At 40.9% G+C, this 14,082-nt stretch overlaps 2 protein-coding genes across 6 annotated transcripts in view; one reads left to right on the forward strand and one right to left on the reverse strand.

The window, feature by feature from the left end:
* LOC145255900 (mitochondrial S-adenosylmethionine carrier protein-like) overlaps positions 1–14,082 on the forward strand; it is a 238,204-nt gene that overhangs the window by 171,028 nt on the left and 53,094 nt on the right. The window lies entirely within an intron of this gene.
* The window catches only part of LOC145256282 (uncharacterized), a 99,954-nt gene that overhangs the window by 74,682 nt on the left and 11,190 nt on the right, over positions 1–14,082 (reverse strand). For both annotated transcript variants that reach the window (XM_080115010.1, XM_080115099.1), the window contains exons 3-4: positions 10,936–11,155; positions 8,834–9,107 (exon numbers count right to left, since the gene is read on the reverse strand). In XM_080115010.1, the coding sequence (XP_079971136.1) occupies positions 8,834–9,107; positions 10,936–11,155 (494 nt within the window). The remainder of the gene's footprint in view (positions 1–8,833; positions 9,108–10,935; positions 11,156–14,082) is intronic.

Raw genomic sequence — 14,082 nt, forward strand, 5'->3', positions numbered from 1 at the left:
CACCTGAATTCTTAAATACAGGGCATACTGATGAAATTTTCCAGGGAGATGGAAAACTATTCTCCTTAAGACAACGTTTAAACAGTTTTGTAAGAATGAGCGCTAGTTCAGGTTGAAGTTTTTTGAGTACTATAATTGGAATACCGTCAGGGCCAGTTGCTTTACTGGAATCAAGGTTTTTGATTAGCTTGGCAACATCACGTACAGATATACGTATATCACATAGCGTATTTTCTGATACAGGAGGAAATATTGGGGGTTGGCGGCCTTGATCGCAAAGGGTAGAATTATCTGCAAAGTTCTTGACAAAGAGTTTGGCTTTGTCTGATGCTGACGAGATTACCTCAGGTCCATTGATAATAGTTGGGATGGAGCACACGCTTCTGTTCAGGATTCTGTTTGCTATTTGCCAAAACTGGTGGGAACCAAGCCGCTGCTCAGCTACTTTGGACTTAACAGATTGAGCATACAACTCTCTTGCATTCTTTATTACTTTCTTACAATGGTTGCTGGAAGTCCTGAAAGCGGCTTTAGTTTTCATACATCTATTACGTTGGAAACAGTGGAAAAAGTGATTTCTGTGCGCAATGGCAGCAGCACATTCTGGAGAGAACCATGGCTGGCTGTTAGGTTTTTGTTGAAACTTTTTTGAGGGTATGAAATGGTCAATACCTACAATTAACCATTCCGTCAGGTCTAATACTATAGAGGACACATCCTTTTTAAACATGGAATGCAGAGGTAGATCAGATATAAATGTACGGAAGCTATCCCAGTCAGCCTTAGTGTATCGATATACTGTACGATGGAGAGGTACGTCTGGGGACTTATTACATTTCATTTTTATCTTAATTGATACAACAGAGTGGTTGGAAGATCCAAGAGGCGACAGAACAGAAACTGAACATAGTTCAGGGCAAGTTGTGAGAAAAAGGTCTAGTAGGCTCGCATACTGGCCGTCATTGTCGGGCACACGAGTGGGTTCCTGAACAATCTGAGTGAGGTCATAGGCAATGGAGAAATCATGACAGAACCTCCCCTCATCATCGGTCTTGTTAGAGTGGGTCAACCATTCGACGTTGTGAACATTGAAGTCACCACATACGTGAATGTTAGCTGAAGGATAAGCAGATAGGACTTGGTCAATTTTCTCAGATATGGTTTGAAAGATAGTAACTCCGCTGTTATGGGGGCGATAGAGAGTAAATATAAATGCCGTAGTGTGAGCTAAAGCAACCCGGAAACACATATAGGGTAAGTTAGGATCTTCCCTGGAGATGTCCCTCCCACATGGAAAGTTATCCCTAATATAGGCACATATTCCATGCCCATTTCTACATCCCATTCTTTGATATAGACAGAAACGTTCCCGACCCATCTCCGAGATAGTCAGGACCAGCAAACCTCACTTCTGAACCTATTTCTGACAACAGTTCCTGAGGATTGTGTAACAAATGCTCATTGTCTACTCAGGAATGCTAATCATGCTGTGATAATGTTAGACATCACTCTAAACTCTTAGATGAGTAGACACACCTTCCTATGAGCAGACAGGGGAAAGGAACTAGTAGGCAAGTGAAGGTGCAGGCCTCTACTGAGCAGTAGGTCTAATAGTCTTGAGAGGAGGGACTCGACGATCTTCGGGTTACCAATTCCTTCTGGCTCCTAAGAATGCGCTGCTTTCTTTTCCACAACATGAGTAGCGACGACCAAATTTCTGATGTTAACTGATGACTAGATTCCACTTAAGCTTTAACAAAATGGTATGTCCCATTCCAATATATGTATTATTATGTAGAATATTTACAAGATGACCGCAGCTTCATTTGGTCCAACAGATATCCCGCTCCCCCCAAGTTCATATGAAATTTGGGAAAATGACGTGGAAAAGAATGCGCTGCTGGTTACACTCTGGAACAATAGAAAGGGGTGTGAGTAATTAATATGAGGGGTACAAGTACAATACTATCTATCTCCCTCACCCACAGCGAGTTTTTTGCGGGCATGACAAAAAATTCTGAAGAAAATCTGTTTCAACTATTTACACTGTACAGGTATCAGTGAATTTTATTAGTGCTAGGAGCGCCGGCTGCGCGACCTGTTGCCTGGTTGAGTCTCAGCGATACCGGGGGCATTGTGCGATGCCAGTCAGCGTAAAGCCATGGGAGGCTTCTTGGGGGTTGTGTGTATGGCAGGTATATGAAGCTGTGGAGAGGCCGTATGCGTGGCGTCTACATTCTGCATGGGAAGACCAATATGTGTTGACTCTGCTGTATGTGCAGGGTCTCCAGCTGTCGGTGTGGCTGTGTCTACGGCTCTCTCAAGCGATGGGCCAGGGCTTGCGGGCGCGCCAAGGCACTTATCTTCCTCACCTGATGCTGATTCAGGGTTCCTTGCTGGAACATTAATGGTAGGTTTTCCTAATCCGTTTGAGTAGATGACCGCATCCCTGATGATGGGGCTGAGGGACTCAATGATATCTTCATGTGAGGCTGCTTTAAAGGGAGTGAACTTATGAAGATGCTGGCGGTTTCGCAGAGTTAGTCTCCCAGAGCCATCTATCTTCACGACATATTGGTGGAACTGCCTGACCTCTACGATGGTGCCTGTCCTTTCCCAGTGCTTTGGATGATTGCCTATCAGGTTCTGTAAATAGACATGATCCCCGATACAAAGAGGAAGCAAGGATCGAGTGTGTTCCCTCCATTTCTCATGCTCTCGGGAGTGTCGCTTTTCAAGAGCCTTTTCTCTGTTGATAAGGGTCTCTGTCCATGTCGGATGAGGGCAGTACCAACCCATGGGGATGGGGATAGGGTCACGGATAGGTCTTCCGAAGACTATGAGAGCTGGAGATGCCTTAGTCTCCGGGTCGATTGAGTTCCAATAGATGAGCATGGCGCGCTGGAACTTGTCTACAACTTGTCTACACTTGCAGATGTATTGTCCATCAGCATGCGCTTGACAGTCTTTACACCTATCTCAGCTCTGCAGTTGGCGTGAGGGTTGGCGACTTAGGTAAGACGGTGGTGTACACCACATGAGCGAAGGAATTCCTGCATCTTTCCAGCTGTGAACTGGGGCCCTCCATCTGAGGTTAACTCTTCAGGTACTCCAAAAGTCACAAACACTTCCCTGAGGCGCCTGACAAGACCATCTGCACCATTTTCTGCTCTAAACGCCATTGGCCAATTGGAGTACCTGTCAATGGCTACTACGTAATCGTGATTGTTGTGTGCAAAATAGTCGCAGGCGATCTTCTGGAAAGGATACTCGGGGGGCACCAAATCAGATGGTGGCTGCATGGCATTCGACTTTGCAATCCTATGGCAGCTAGCGCACTGGTCCCTGATGCGCTGGATGTCAGTGCTGATGTTTAACCAATAGACGGAGTCTGTTGCCCGGGCGCACATGACACTGACTCCTTGGTGGGCTGCATGCAAAGCCTCCAGAATCTGTGAGCGCAGTGCTGTAGGAACGATGACACGGTTGCCTGTCAATACCACACCGTCTTTGTTGTACAAGCTACTAGAGATGCGATGGTAAGGGCGCAATGCGGCTTTCATCTGTCTGCAGTCTGATGGAAAGCCTTCACAGATGAACTGCTGTAGCTCCTGGAGGTCCGGGTCAGAGGATGTAGCTTCCTGCAGCATGGTCCATGTGACAACATTAGTTACGGCGTACAGTGTGCTGGACATTAATGCTAAAGTGGAGGCATCTTCTCCGATATCCACTGGCTCTTCTGGTTTGTAGTTAGTGATTGGGGTGCTACAGGGTGGGTAGCGTGATGCCGCGTCAGCACCAAGGTTACGTTTTCTAGAAATGTGGATGATCTTGAACCTATAGGCAAGAGTCTTCTCTTTTAGGTTGAGCAGGCGGCGATTGTTAATCTCAGTGAGGGAACGGTCATTGAGGAGCTCAACCAGTGGCTTGTGGTCGGTAACCACCGTCAGATCCTGACATCCCTGCGTGTAATAACGAGTTTGATGCAGGGCATGGACAACTGCAAGGGCCTCTCCCTCGATGGGTGCATAACGTGACTCTGCAGCATGTGTGAATCTGCTTCCTACTAAGCAGAGCTTCCACCCTTCCTTACAGCATAGTGGAGTTCTACCGGTGCAGCCGCAGTACTTTTGCATCATCAAGTACCCGATGCCAGTGACAGACCAATCAGTGATAAGACAGGTAGGGCGGGATGGTTGAAAGAGGCGGACTCCTTCCTTGATCTCTTCAACAATCTTGGTTTTGGATTCTTCGAAGATATCATCGAGTTCTGTTGTCCACTGGAACTTATTTGATGGCTTCAGCAGATGACGGAAGGGTTGCATCCGCTTGGCCATGGAGAATGCATACGCTACTTGGTTGACCAATCCAAACCAGGCCCTGGCACCAGTGATGTCCATAGGTTTGGGAAAGTGCCGGATGGAATCTAGGAACTTTTCTGACGGTGTGACATTGGTGGGAGTAATGTCGAGGCCAGCAAAAGTAACCGTATCTTGCGCAAACTGGAACTTTTTTGGGTTTAGTGTGATTCCATTTCTGGCGCACAGGTCTAGCCACTCACAGGCCTGGAGGAATGCTTCCTCAATTGAGTCGGACCACATGCAGGTGTCAACCGCACACTTAACCTTGTTCTTCACGTTTGCGATGATGGAGTCAAAGCGGTGATTGTAGGCGTCCCCGCTGGCCAGGAATCCCTGCGGTGCCACTCTGTAGCGATATTGACCCCATGGTGTTATGAAGGTGGTGATGTGGCGGTCTCCCTCTCTGATCGGGGCAGAGTGGTACCCGTTCCAGGCATCCGTGACAGTTTTCTTCTTGTACTGTGGGACCCGGTCGGCGAGGTGAAAAGGGCTTTCCACATGATGGGTTTGTCTAACGGAGTGGCGGTTCTGTGGCTGCAAGTCCACTGTCCTCCTGGGGGAGCCATCAGCTTTGGCTGTTACCACCATGCGGGAGCACCAGGTAACTGGCGTATTAGGGTTGACTCTCTCCAAAACACCAATGCTGACGTCGCGCTCCAGATCCTGGAACACCTTCTCCTGCCAGTGTAGAGGCACCAAAGCTGGCTTGTGGATGGCGACTGGCTTGGCGTTAGGGTTAACGTGAAGCTCCAGCGGAACACATTTCATCATTGGCAGTGGCTGGTGCTCACATGTATTAAAGGCTGTAGAGGCGTAATAGTCTAACAGCCACTGCTTCAGGGCAGGCACATTCTCCTCTGTGCCTGATATCCCATCCGGAAGTGCCGTAGGGATTGGAGGCAGTGAATCTACACGCTCAGGGCATGAACACTGCTTTACTTCCTCGCCTTCCATGGCAGCAAGCATATCTCCCGCCCATCTGGCAGGCACAATGGGGAAGTCAGGGGGTAGGGCTCCCAGAGCTATAAGAGCTTCCCTGCATCAGAAGGCTTTACCGATCTTCCTCAATATAAACACTTGCTGTTTAGTGGTCCTCAGTGCACCAGTTGTATCGGTGGTTGAAACTTCAACAAAGATCCCACCTTCAACCCCAAGGTTTTCTTTGATAGCACCATGCATGTTCAACTGAACAGGTGTCATGTCATCCTTGCTGATGCCCATGGCCAAGGCAGACCGAAGCGGGATCATAGGGCTCTGGCAGCCTGAATCTGCCACCATGGGGATGTCAATTGAGGTAGGATTCGATGATTTAAGGGGATAGCCTAGTTCGTCATGATCTGTCGGTAGCGGTGTGAGTCTGACGGTTATCATAGGGTGTGGTTTAGAGGGTCTTGCGACCCATTTACCGTCATAGACATAGTGCTCGGCTGCTGTTTTATTTTGGGTGGCACATAGCTGGTCATACAGGAATCCGGCTTCGTCCTGGATCTGAAACGTGCCTCTGCTGGCTCTTGGCTTCACTTTGGTGTTGGGATTTTGGGGGCACCACCGTGAGTTCTTATCTCTGTGACCCCAAGTACCACAACTGGTGCATTTGCTGCAGTTAGCGGGAAAGTGGCCTTTTACTAAGCACCTGTTGCATGTGTTAGACCAGGCAATGCAGAGTTTAGCTCTGGAGTTCCGGTCGTTATTCTTCCCATGCCATGATCCCCCACAAGCCCAGCACCTGCCTGCCTCGCTGCCGGGAGAAGACTGAGCATGGCGGGGTTTGCTAGTGGCATGGCTTACAGCGCTTATGGTGTTGATGGAATCCCCAACGGCTGCCCTGGTCGCTTTGCCTTGCTCTTTCTGGGCAATATAGGTGTAAAGACTGTCAAGCGCATGCTGATGGACAATACATCTGCAAGTGGGTCTATTGATGTAGACAAGTTCCAGCGCGTCATGCTCATCTATCGGAACTCAATCGACCCGGAGACTAAGGCATCTCCGGCTCTCATAGTCTTCGGAAGACCTATCCGTGACCCTACAAGGGGTACAAGTACAATACTATCCGTGACCCTACGAGGGGTACAAGTACAATACTATCTAACTCTCAACCCCAAGTTGAAGAGCCATTGCTCAAAACAATAAGGTACTTCAATAAGGCTGACTTGGATGCCATCAGAGATCACATTAGAGATGCCCCATTGAGAAATATCTTTTCTCTTCCTGCGGAACAATGTGCAAATGAAACCACTGAATGGTTCAAAGCAACAATTGAAGCACATGTTCCCACACGGAAGTTCTATAGCAAATCCCACTCTCCCCAATGATTTATTTCTACTTGCGCAACTGCCATTGTTCAAAGGCAACACATACCATAGATTTATCTGGCATAAGTCAAACAGACAAAAGTTTATAGAAGCTAGAAGTAATTGTAAGAAAGAAATAGCGACAGTTAAGAGAGAATACACCAAGAGCACCAGAACATGCACTGAAGCACAAAAATTAGGAACTCGGGATTTCTGGAAAATCTACAACAGTGTAGTAAATAACGGGCAACTAACAATTTCCCCACTCATGAGGTTGTTTGTACAGCAACCAAGAAAGCTAACATGCTTGCTCGTCAGGTTGCCTCAAACTCTACTTTGGACCCAACAAACCACTCCCTGCCTGATTTTTCCTTTGTGGACAGAAACCACACTAAATGATCTGAAAATCATCACTTCTCATGTACATATAAAAAACCTAGACACCTCAAAAGCATGTGGATCTCATCCCGGCTGTACCATTAAAAAAAATGTCCCGCTGAGGTTGCTCCAGTTCTCTCCAAACTTTTTAAGAAATGCCTTAACAAATCTTGCTTCACGGACTGTTGGAAAACTGCTTTTGTGGTACCAGTTTACAAGAATTCTGATGAAAGTACTGACCAATTAAATGATCACCCCATAAGCCTCCTCCCTCCTTTTTGCCAAAATATATGAGTTTATAATTAATCAAGCTCTAGTCCATCACCTTACAGTTGCCAAACTTCTGTCTGACCATAAATTTGGATTTAGGCAAGCCTGTTCTACTGCAGATATCCTAACTGTAATCTCTGAACGTATATAACATACGCTGGATGAGGCAGGAGAGGGTAGAGCAGTAGCCTTGGATATATCCTAAGGCTTTTGACAGGGTATGGCATGATGTTTTTTTTTCATGAAAATCACATTCTTATGGTATTATTGGACGAATACTTAACCTAATGAAATTCTTCTTAAGTAAAAGAATCTAGGTTGTCCTCGATGCTCACACGTCAAAACATGATATAAACATAGGTGTACCTCAAGGGTCGATCCTTGGACCTTTATTATTCCTGATATTCATAAATAACCTGCCTGATAAAATTATCTCTGAAATGGTCATATTTGCTGACGACATCACGCTCTATAACAGGCACACGGGGAAAATGAATGAATACATATCTAAGGTAATGGAGGAAGACCTCCAGTCTATAGTGGAATGAGGCCAAAAATGGATGGTAACGTTCAATGTTGCCAAGACTAAGCTTATTTCCTTTAATAATTACAAGAAACCTTCTCAACCTCCAATAGCTATCGCTAAAGATACATTACCTGAAAGTACTTTGTTCAAACTCTTTGGCTTAACATTCACAGGGAACAGATTCGAGGGCATTGCCAAGGCTGCCGTGAAGAAAGGTGGGCTCTCTCTACAATGTTAGAAAGATACTTATGCCTGAAAGTATCCTGTACCACTACTATTCACCCATGTATGGAGTATTATTGTCGCATTTTATTTTCATTGTAGAAAATGATAATTACTGCAAATTGGAGGATTTGAACCCAATCATAAAGTCATTGTTGCCTTTGTAGGCTGATATTTAACTTCCATACATATATAAATATATATAACTGTCATTCACCATGCATTGCTGACTGTCTACAAATTTACCAATATTGAGCACTCTTATGCATATAGCAACTAAGACAACTCCATCTATTGTTTCCTGATTTTTTAGATGAGGATTAATTTGTATTGTTTGGATTATTTGGACTATTGTTCTCATCTTCTGTGTTATTTTTGCAACATTTCAGTGTGGGCGATACTAAGAATACAATTGTGAATTACTCAAGACTTTTACCAGGTCATGTGCAACAGAACAAGAGCATGGTACCCCTGTAGATTCAATGAAGGACTTTGTGTGACAAAAAGATTCCAGTTTGATGAGAAGGTCAGAGGTTACATCGGCTGAAATGTGAAATAACATTCAAGAAGAGTCCAAATAATTCAAATAATAAAAACTCTACATATTATCGAGCACATTTGGTACTCAATTATTAATATGATGCATAGCTTACGTCAACACTTCCAGGTTTTTGACCGAATTGTTTTTTCTTAAGTTGAAACCTTGGCTGTTATTATATTCTTTACATATGGAAATGTATATAAATAAAAATTTTAAAAAATAAATTAAAAAACAAGATAATTACCTTTTTAGGAGGAGGCTGTAAGTTATCTTCATTTGGTTGCGTCTCTTCGGTAGACACATGTATCGTATGGTTTGTCCTTTTAAAGCCATTAGTAATGTTACTAGCTTGACATTCTTGATGACCATTAGTTGAGGTGGTCGTAACATTTGAGTGATCTCCATTAGTCAAGACAAGCTTCTTTTTCTGTAAAGATGAACCCATTGCAATCTTATTTTTTAAAAGTTTGCATTTTTTTTCCCCTGGTTCTGATGAAGATTCCTGTTCTGTTAATTCACTGAAAATAATCAAGATGGATGACTTATTTTTTCTGCATTATGGTCATCAAAGTTTTTCTTTTTAATTTTAAGTGGGAATTTTAATTTAAGAGTAAATTATTTTCTGCAGTGATAAAAGTAAAGACAGAAAATCTTAGTTTTAATTCCTATATCAATAAAATTGTGTAACCATTTTTTTGTGTATAATCTATAATTGAATAATTATAATATTAAATTCATCAGAACACATTTCAGCTTCTTTGGAAATACATCAGCCACCGTAATCTTTTATTAATAGTTAAAAAATATTATTTTGTGACTATGTGAAATTTAAAACAAATTTGTAGCATTTAAACTGTTGAATCTGAAGTTATTTTTGGTTTTAAAATTCTTTAAAAAATCCTTAGGTTTTTAAAATATTGTAAGTCTAATTTTATCGATAAACTAGCAGGGTGACCCAATGTTGCCCAGGATTGAATGATGATTGACGAATGTTTCATACTCCCATATTTTTATTGTCATCAAAATCTGTGAAATCACTCATTTTTCAATCAAATCGATTGATTGCCTGCACTAGTTGGGAACCCATCGCGGTGCACCAAGAGAAAGCTCATATGCTTCTCACAGTGACTTAGTTCACAATACATTGTAGTCTACGTTGCACTATAGAAAACCTACTGTTGAATTTATAAAAATATTTTTTTATATATAATGGCTTTGATTAAAGTTTAAAATGCAAAAGTCAAGTATCATACTTCAATTGTGCTCTAAAGAGACACATTCATTTCAAACGTGCCCTTGTCATATCAAAGAACCTATTGTTTTATATGTCAAACCTTTTGGCTTGTGTGGTAATAAAACTTCTCAAATGCAGTTCTGATGTTAGGCTGTGTAAGGTGTTAACTTTGGTCGAAATCGCCTGTTCCTTCTTTCATTGGATTATTTTAATTATCAATTCTTAATGAAGACATTCAACTACAAAACCTATCTAAGAACCCTACCAGGCACATGAAGTACCTTTGTATGAGCTTTCAAAAATCAGCCTAACCATTTTCGAATCCAAAGGGAAAAAACTAACAAAGTTCCTTTTATATAATAATAGAGATAGAGATATTAAAACACTACTGCAACACAATTATAGTTTAATAATTTGGTTCAATTTATCATTTAATGGCTGAATGATATTGCAATAATTATAACTTGAAATCCTATTATAAATAAAAATAAAAGTGAAACTAAAGAATTCTATCTACACCTTTTGTAGGTGATATATTTGGTTTCAAAGTTTGACAAACCCCAATTTGTTCATGAATTAACAAGCATATTTCTTTAAAACTATGCAGCTACATAATTTCTTGTTTTTATTAGTGGATCATTACTTATCAAGGCCCAAAGACCACTTGTGGATAAAGGTTAATGAGTGTATGATGGCCACTGGTTCACAGCATAGTGAAGACTGTTGGTGAAAATTGGGTATAATTCGACTATTAACGGGGTCGGTTCAACAAGAACTTGTCTATATTGGACTTGAAGATGATCATATTATAGTCAGCTAATTATTGATTAGCTCAACATTGTCTTACAAGTTTGTATTCTTTCTTTTCATAATCTATTTAAATCAAATCAATGCATCTAAGAACTCATTAAAAAGTTCCCAGTTGAAGATGCATGAGTACACAGGGTTCAAATACTTCTACCAGTGGTAGTTATATAAGCCACACTGAAGAGTTTTTGTAAAACATAAAACAGTTCTGTACATAATATTTATTTATAAAAAATAATTATATAAATAAATAGATAGAAAGCACGAGAGATCATAAAAAATGTAACTTTTTAAAGAAAACTCACCTCTTGATTTGTAATTCTTTAAATTTTTTTTTCAATTTTTTTCTGGCTGACCGAGAAATTGATTGATCCTCCAAACGCGATTTTATGCTTTCTAAACTTGGTATCAACTTCTTCCCATTCACAGGCGTTGAGACTTTCTGTTTTTCTGCAATGTATTCTGTTTTGCTAACAACATTTGTGATGACATTCTTTTTTTTTGGTCTAATAGTTAGTTGATATTCTGCAAAAGAAAAAAAAAAAGCTGATTAACAAGATAATTCATGTTTCAAAAAATATTCGTTTTTTAACTATACTAATTTACTATTTTGATACAACCGGTCATGGCAGTCGCTTAATAATGAAACATCTTCACCCCATCTTCAATTACTCACCTCAAAAGTAGAAACTCATTTTAATAAATTCAGCTATGTCACCATATTCTCATTGCTGCATCGCATAGAAAAATTTCATCCATTTTCTTTTGTGGATCTTCGAAGTATATGCTTATACAATAGTTTCCCCACTTCTTTAACAGTTCTTTGCATTATTATTATTATTAAATATCGCAAGATCTTTCAAGCTGCACTGGTTGGGTAGAAAAGGGGAGATAATACAGTGTTGCATCGTATGGTTCTCCTCTCCACATTTGCAGATGGTTGAATCAGTTTTGTAGCCCTATCTGATCATAGCAACTTTTGATCAAATCATTCAGTCAAGCATCCTCCACTGGATGCGAAAAGCATCCTGTCAAATTTCCATATTCGTAAAAGAGAGGAGAGTGACATTCTCTAACAATTTGGTCTACAGCTAGAGTCTGGTCTCTATGCGATATATTAAAGGCTAGATCAGGTAAAGGAAGCTTCGTCTTAATTTGAACCGTTGATTCACATCCATGAAGGAAATGGTGTTCAGTATAAATAGGCTTTCAAATTTCCTGTGTCACATCTGCAGATACAATGCCAGCAAGAAAATGCACGTTGTTTAGATTGGTAGGCTTCAGGCAATCAGTGAACAAGTGGCAGAGTTTACGCAGTACTAGATTTAGTTTATTGGAATGGGTTGATCTCTCCCAAACAGAAAACATGCTCAAGAGCATCAACATGTATTGCATCCTATGCATACACCATTCTAACCAAATTCCAAACTTCTAGAGTGATCTGACACTAGAGGAAGATTTAAAAAGTTGAAGTCATGAACAGCCAACCATTGATGAAGTCGAGGATAGAATGAGTCTTTCTTGAAATCCCAAAACAAGTAATGACTTTTGGATTAATGCGACAAATAAGTTCAAAAAGCTGTCAGATGAAATAAACAGATTTAATTAAATGGTTGACCTTCCGTGGGCACTGAACAAAATGGGAAGAGATCAGAGCAAGAGAAGATGACTTACGCAGTGAGAATCAACTTTAGATCAAAACAAAATTATAATACTTAGTTAAAAAGGAAAGAACTCAAACAAAGAGAAAACAAATTATACAATGTTAATTAAGTTCAGATGCAATGAAAATGCATATTGGAAATTCATAAGTTGTTAGCAAAATATACAGGCATGACACGAAATGTGATACTTAGCGAGACCGGAACGAAGAGAGAGAGAAAGGATACAGAAGGGTCAGGTATAAAGGTTTGAGTAAGCAATTGAAAATGAAACCCTTTTTGGATGTTGATGCAGACAGTTGCAAAAATAATGATGGAATAGCTTTTTTTTTTTTTTTTTTTTTTTTTTTTTTTTACATGGAGGTCACCACTTATCAAGGCCCGAAGGCCACTCGGGGATAAGGGTTATTGCGTGTACAGTAATCAATGAGATAGTATTGTAGTAATCATTAGTATTGGGGGTTTTGATAGAGTGTCTTACTTAAGGGGGCGGTTTGTCAGGAGTTTGTTTATGTTGGACTGGAAGATGTCCAAGTTGTAGTCAGGTGGGAAATAGGCAAGCGGCAGAGAGTTCCACTGGCGTGCAGTTCTAAGAAAGAAGCTTTGCTCATGGAATCTACGTTTGGGTTTAGGCACAGATAAAGAGTGGGGAAAATTGTTGACAGTAGTTTCAGCCAGACGGGTGAAAGATTGGCGAGGGGGGACGTGGGATTGGAGCTCAGACGAGCACCTGCCATGGAAATAGCGATAAAACAAAGTCAGGCTCACAACGTCTCTTCTGTGGGAGAGAGGTTGCAGGGAAGAGAAGGGCATCCCCCACTAAACCACAAAGTCTATTTTGTACTCTGTCAAGGCAGGATAGGCTGTTTTTAGCAGCTCCTGCGCAGATGTGGCAGCAGTACTCCATCCTTGGACGTACTTGGCTTTTATATAGATAGAGAATTGCATCAGTAGTGAGATTAAGTCTTTCTCCTACATGATAAGTGTAAATGATACTTGTGATTATTTAATATTTTTCTCTTCATAAACCTCCATTTTGAAACCAAGTATCCTCTTTATTCTTCTCACTATAACTCATAAGTTATATGAACAACAGTTCCTAACCAGAAACCATACAGAATGCGAAGGAATGAGATGACAATAAACTGATGAGAGGATTCAAAGAAGTAACAAAACCATGATGCAAATTACGACAAAAAAAAGGAAAAGAATGAAGTCATTGAAAAAGCAATGGAAACATAACATACCTACTGAATGTTGCCTGGAATGTAGTGAAGTTATTTTAGTTTTTAATTTTTATTTATTTGCGCTTATACAGAAGAAAAAAAAAACACATTACTTCCCTTACTAATTTGATCATAAGTGAAAAATGTTCCCATGTTACTAGTTTTCCAGGTGGGGCTACATAATTTAAAGAAATAAACTGTAGCTAAGTATGGTGTTATAGTACCAATAATGTGGTACAACAATAACTGAAAATTGGCTAGTCAGAATCAAAGTTTATATAATAGTTGCAAAGGTATTCTGCCACAAGTGTGTGGACATATTGATCTCAAATTTGTCTATATTTTTTATATATATATATGAATAAATTGTAACGTTGTCCAGGAACTAACACACGTCTTGTGCAGTTTTAGTCACAAAAAGACTAAGACAAAGAATAAGAAATAACTCCAACTCACTTTTTCTTCGTAGCAATAATATTTATTTCCTCATTGTTACAGCTGTGATGTCACCCACGTGATCTAGAATGTTCTCCACACCTCTCACAAGATCTCGAATGTTATCTCA

This window comes from Euprymna scolopes, chromosome 1 (genome assembly GCF_053919585.1).
Source record: "Euprymna scolopes isolate OS-2025 chromosome 1, ASM5391958v1, whole genome shotgun sequence".
In the NCBI taxonomy this organism is placed as follows: Eukaryota; Metazoa; Mollusca; class Cephalopoda; order Sepiida; family Sepiolidae; genus Euprymna; species Euprymna scolopes.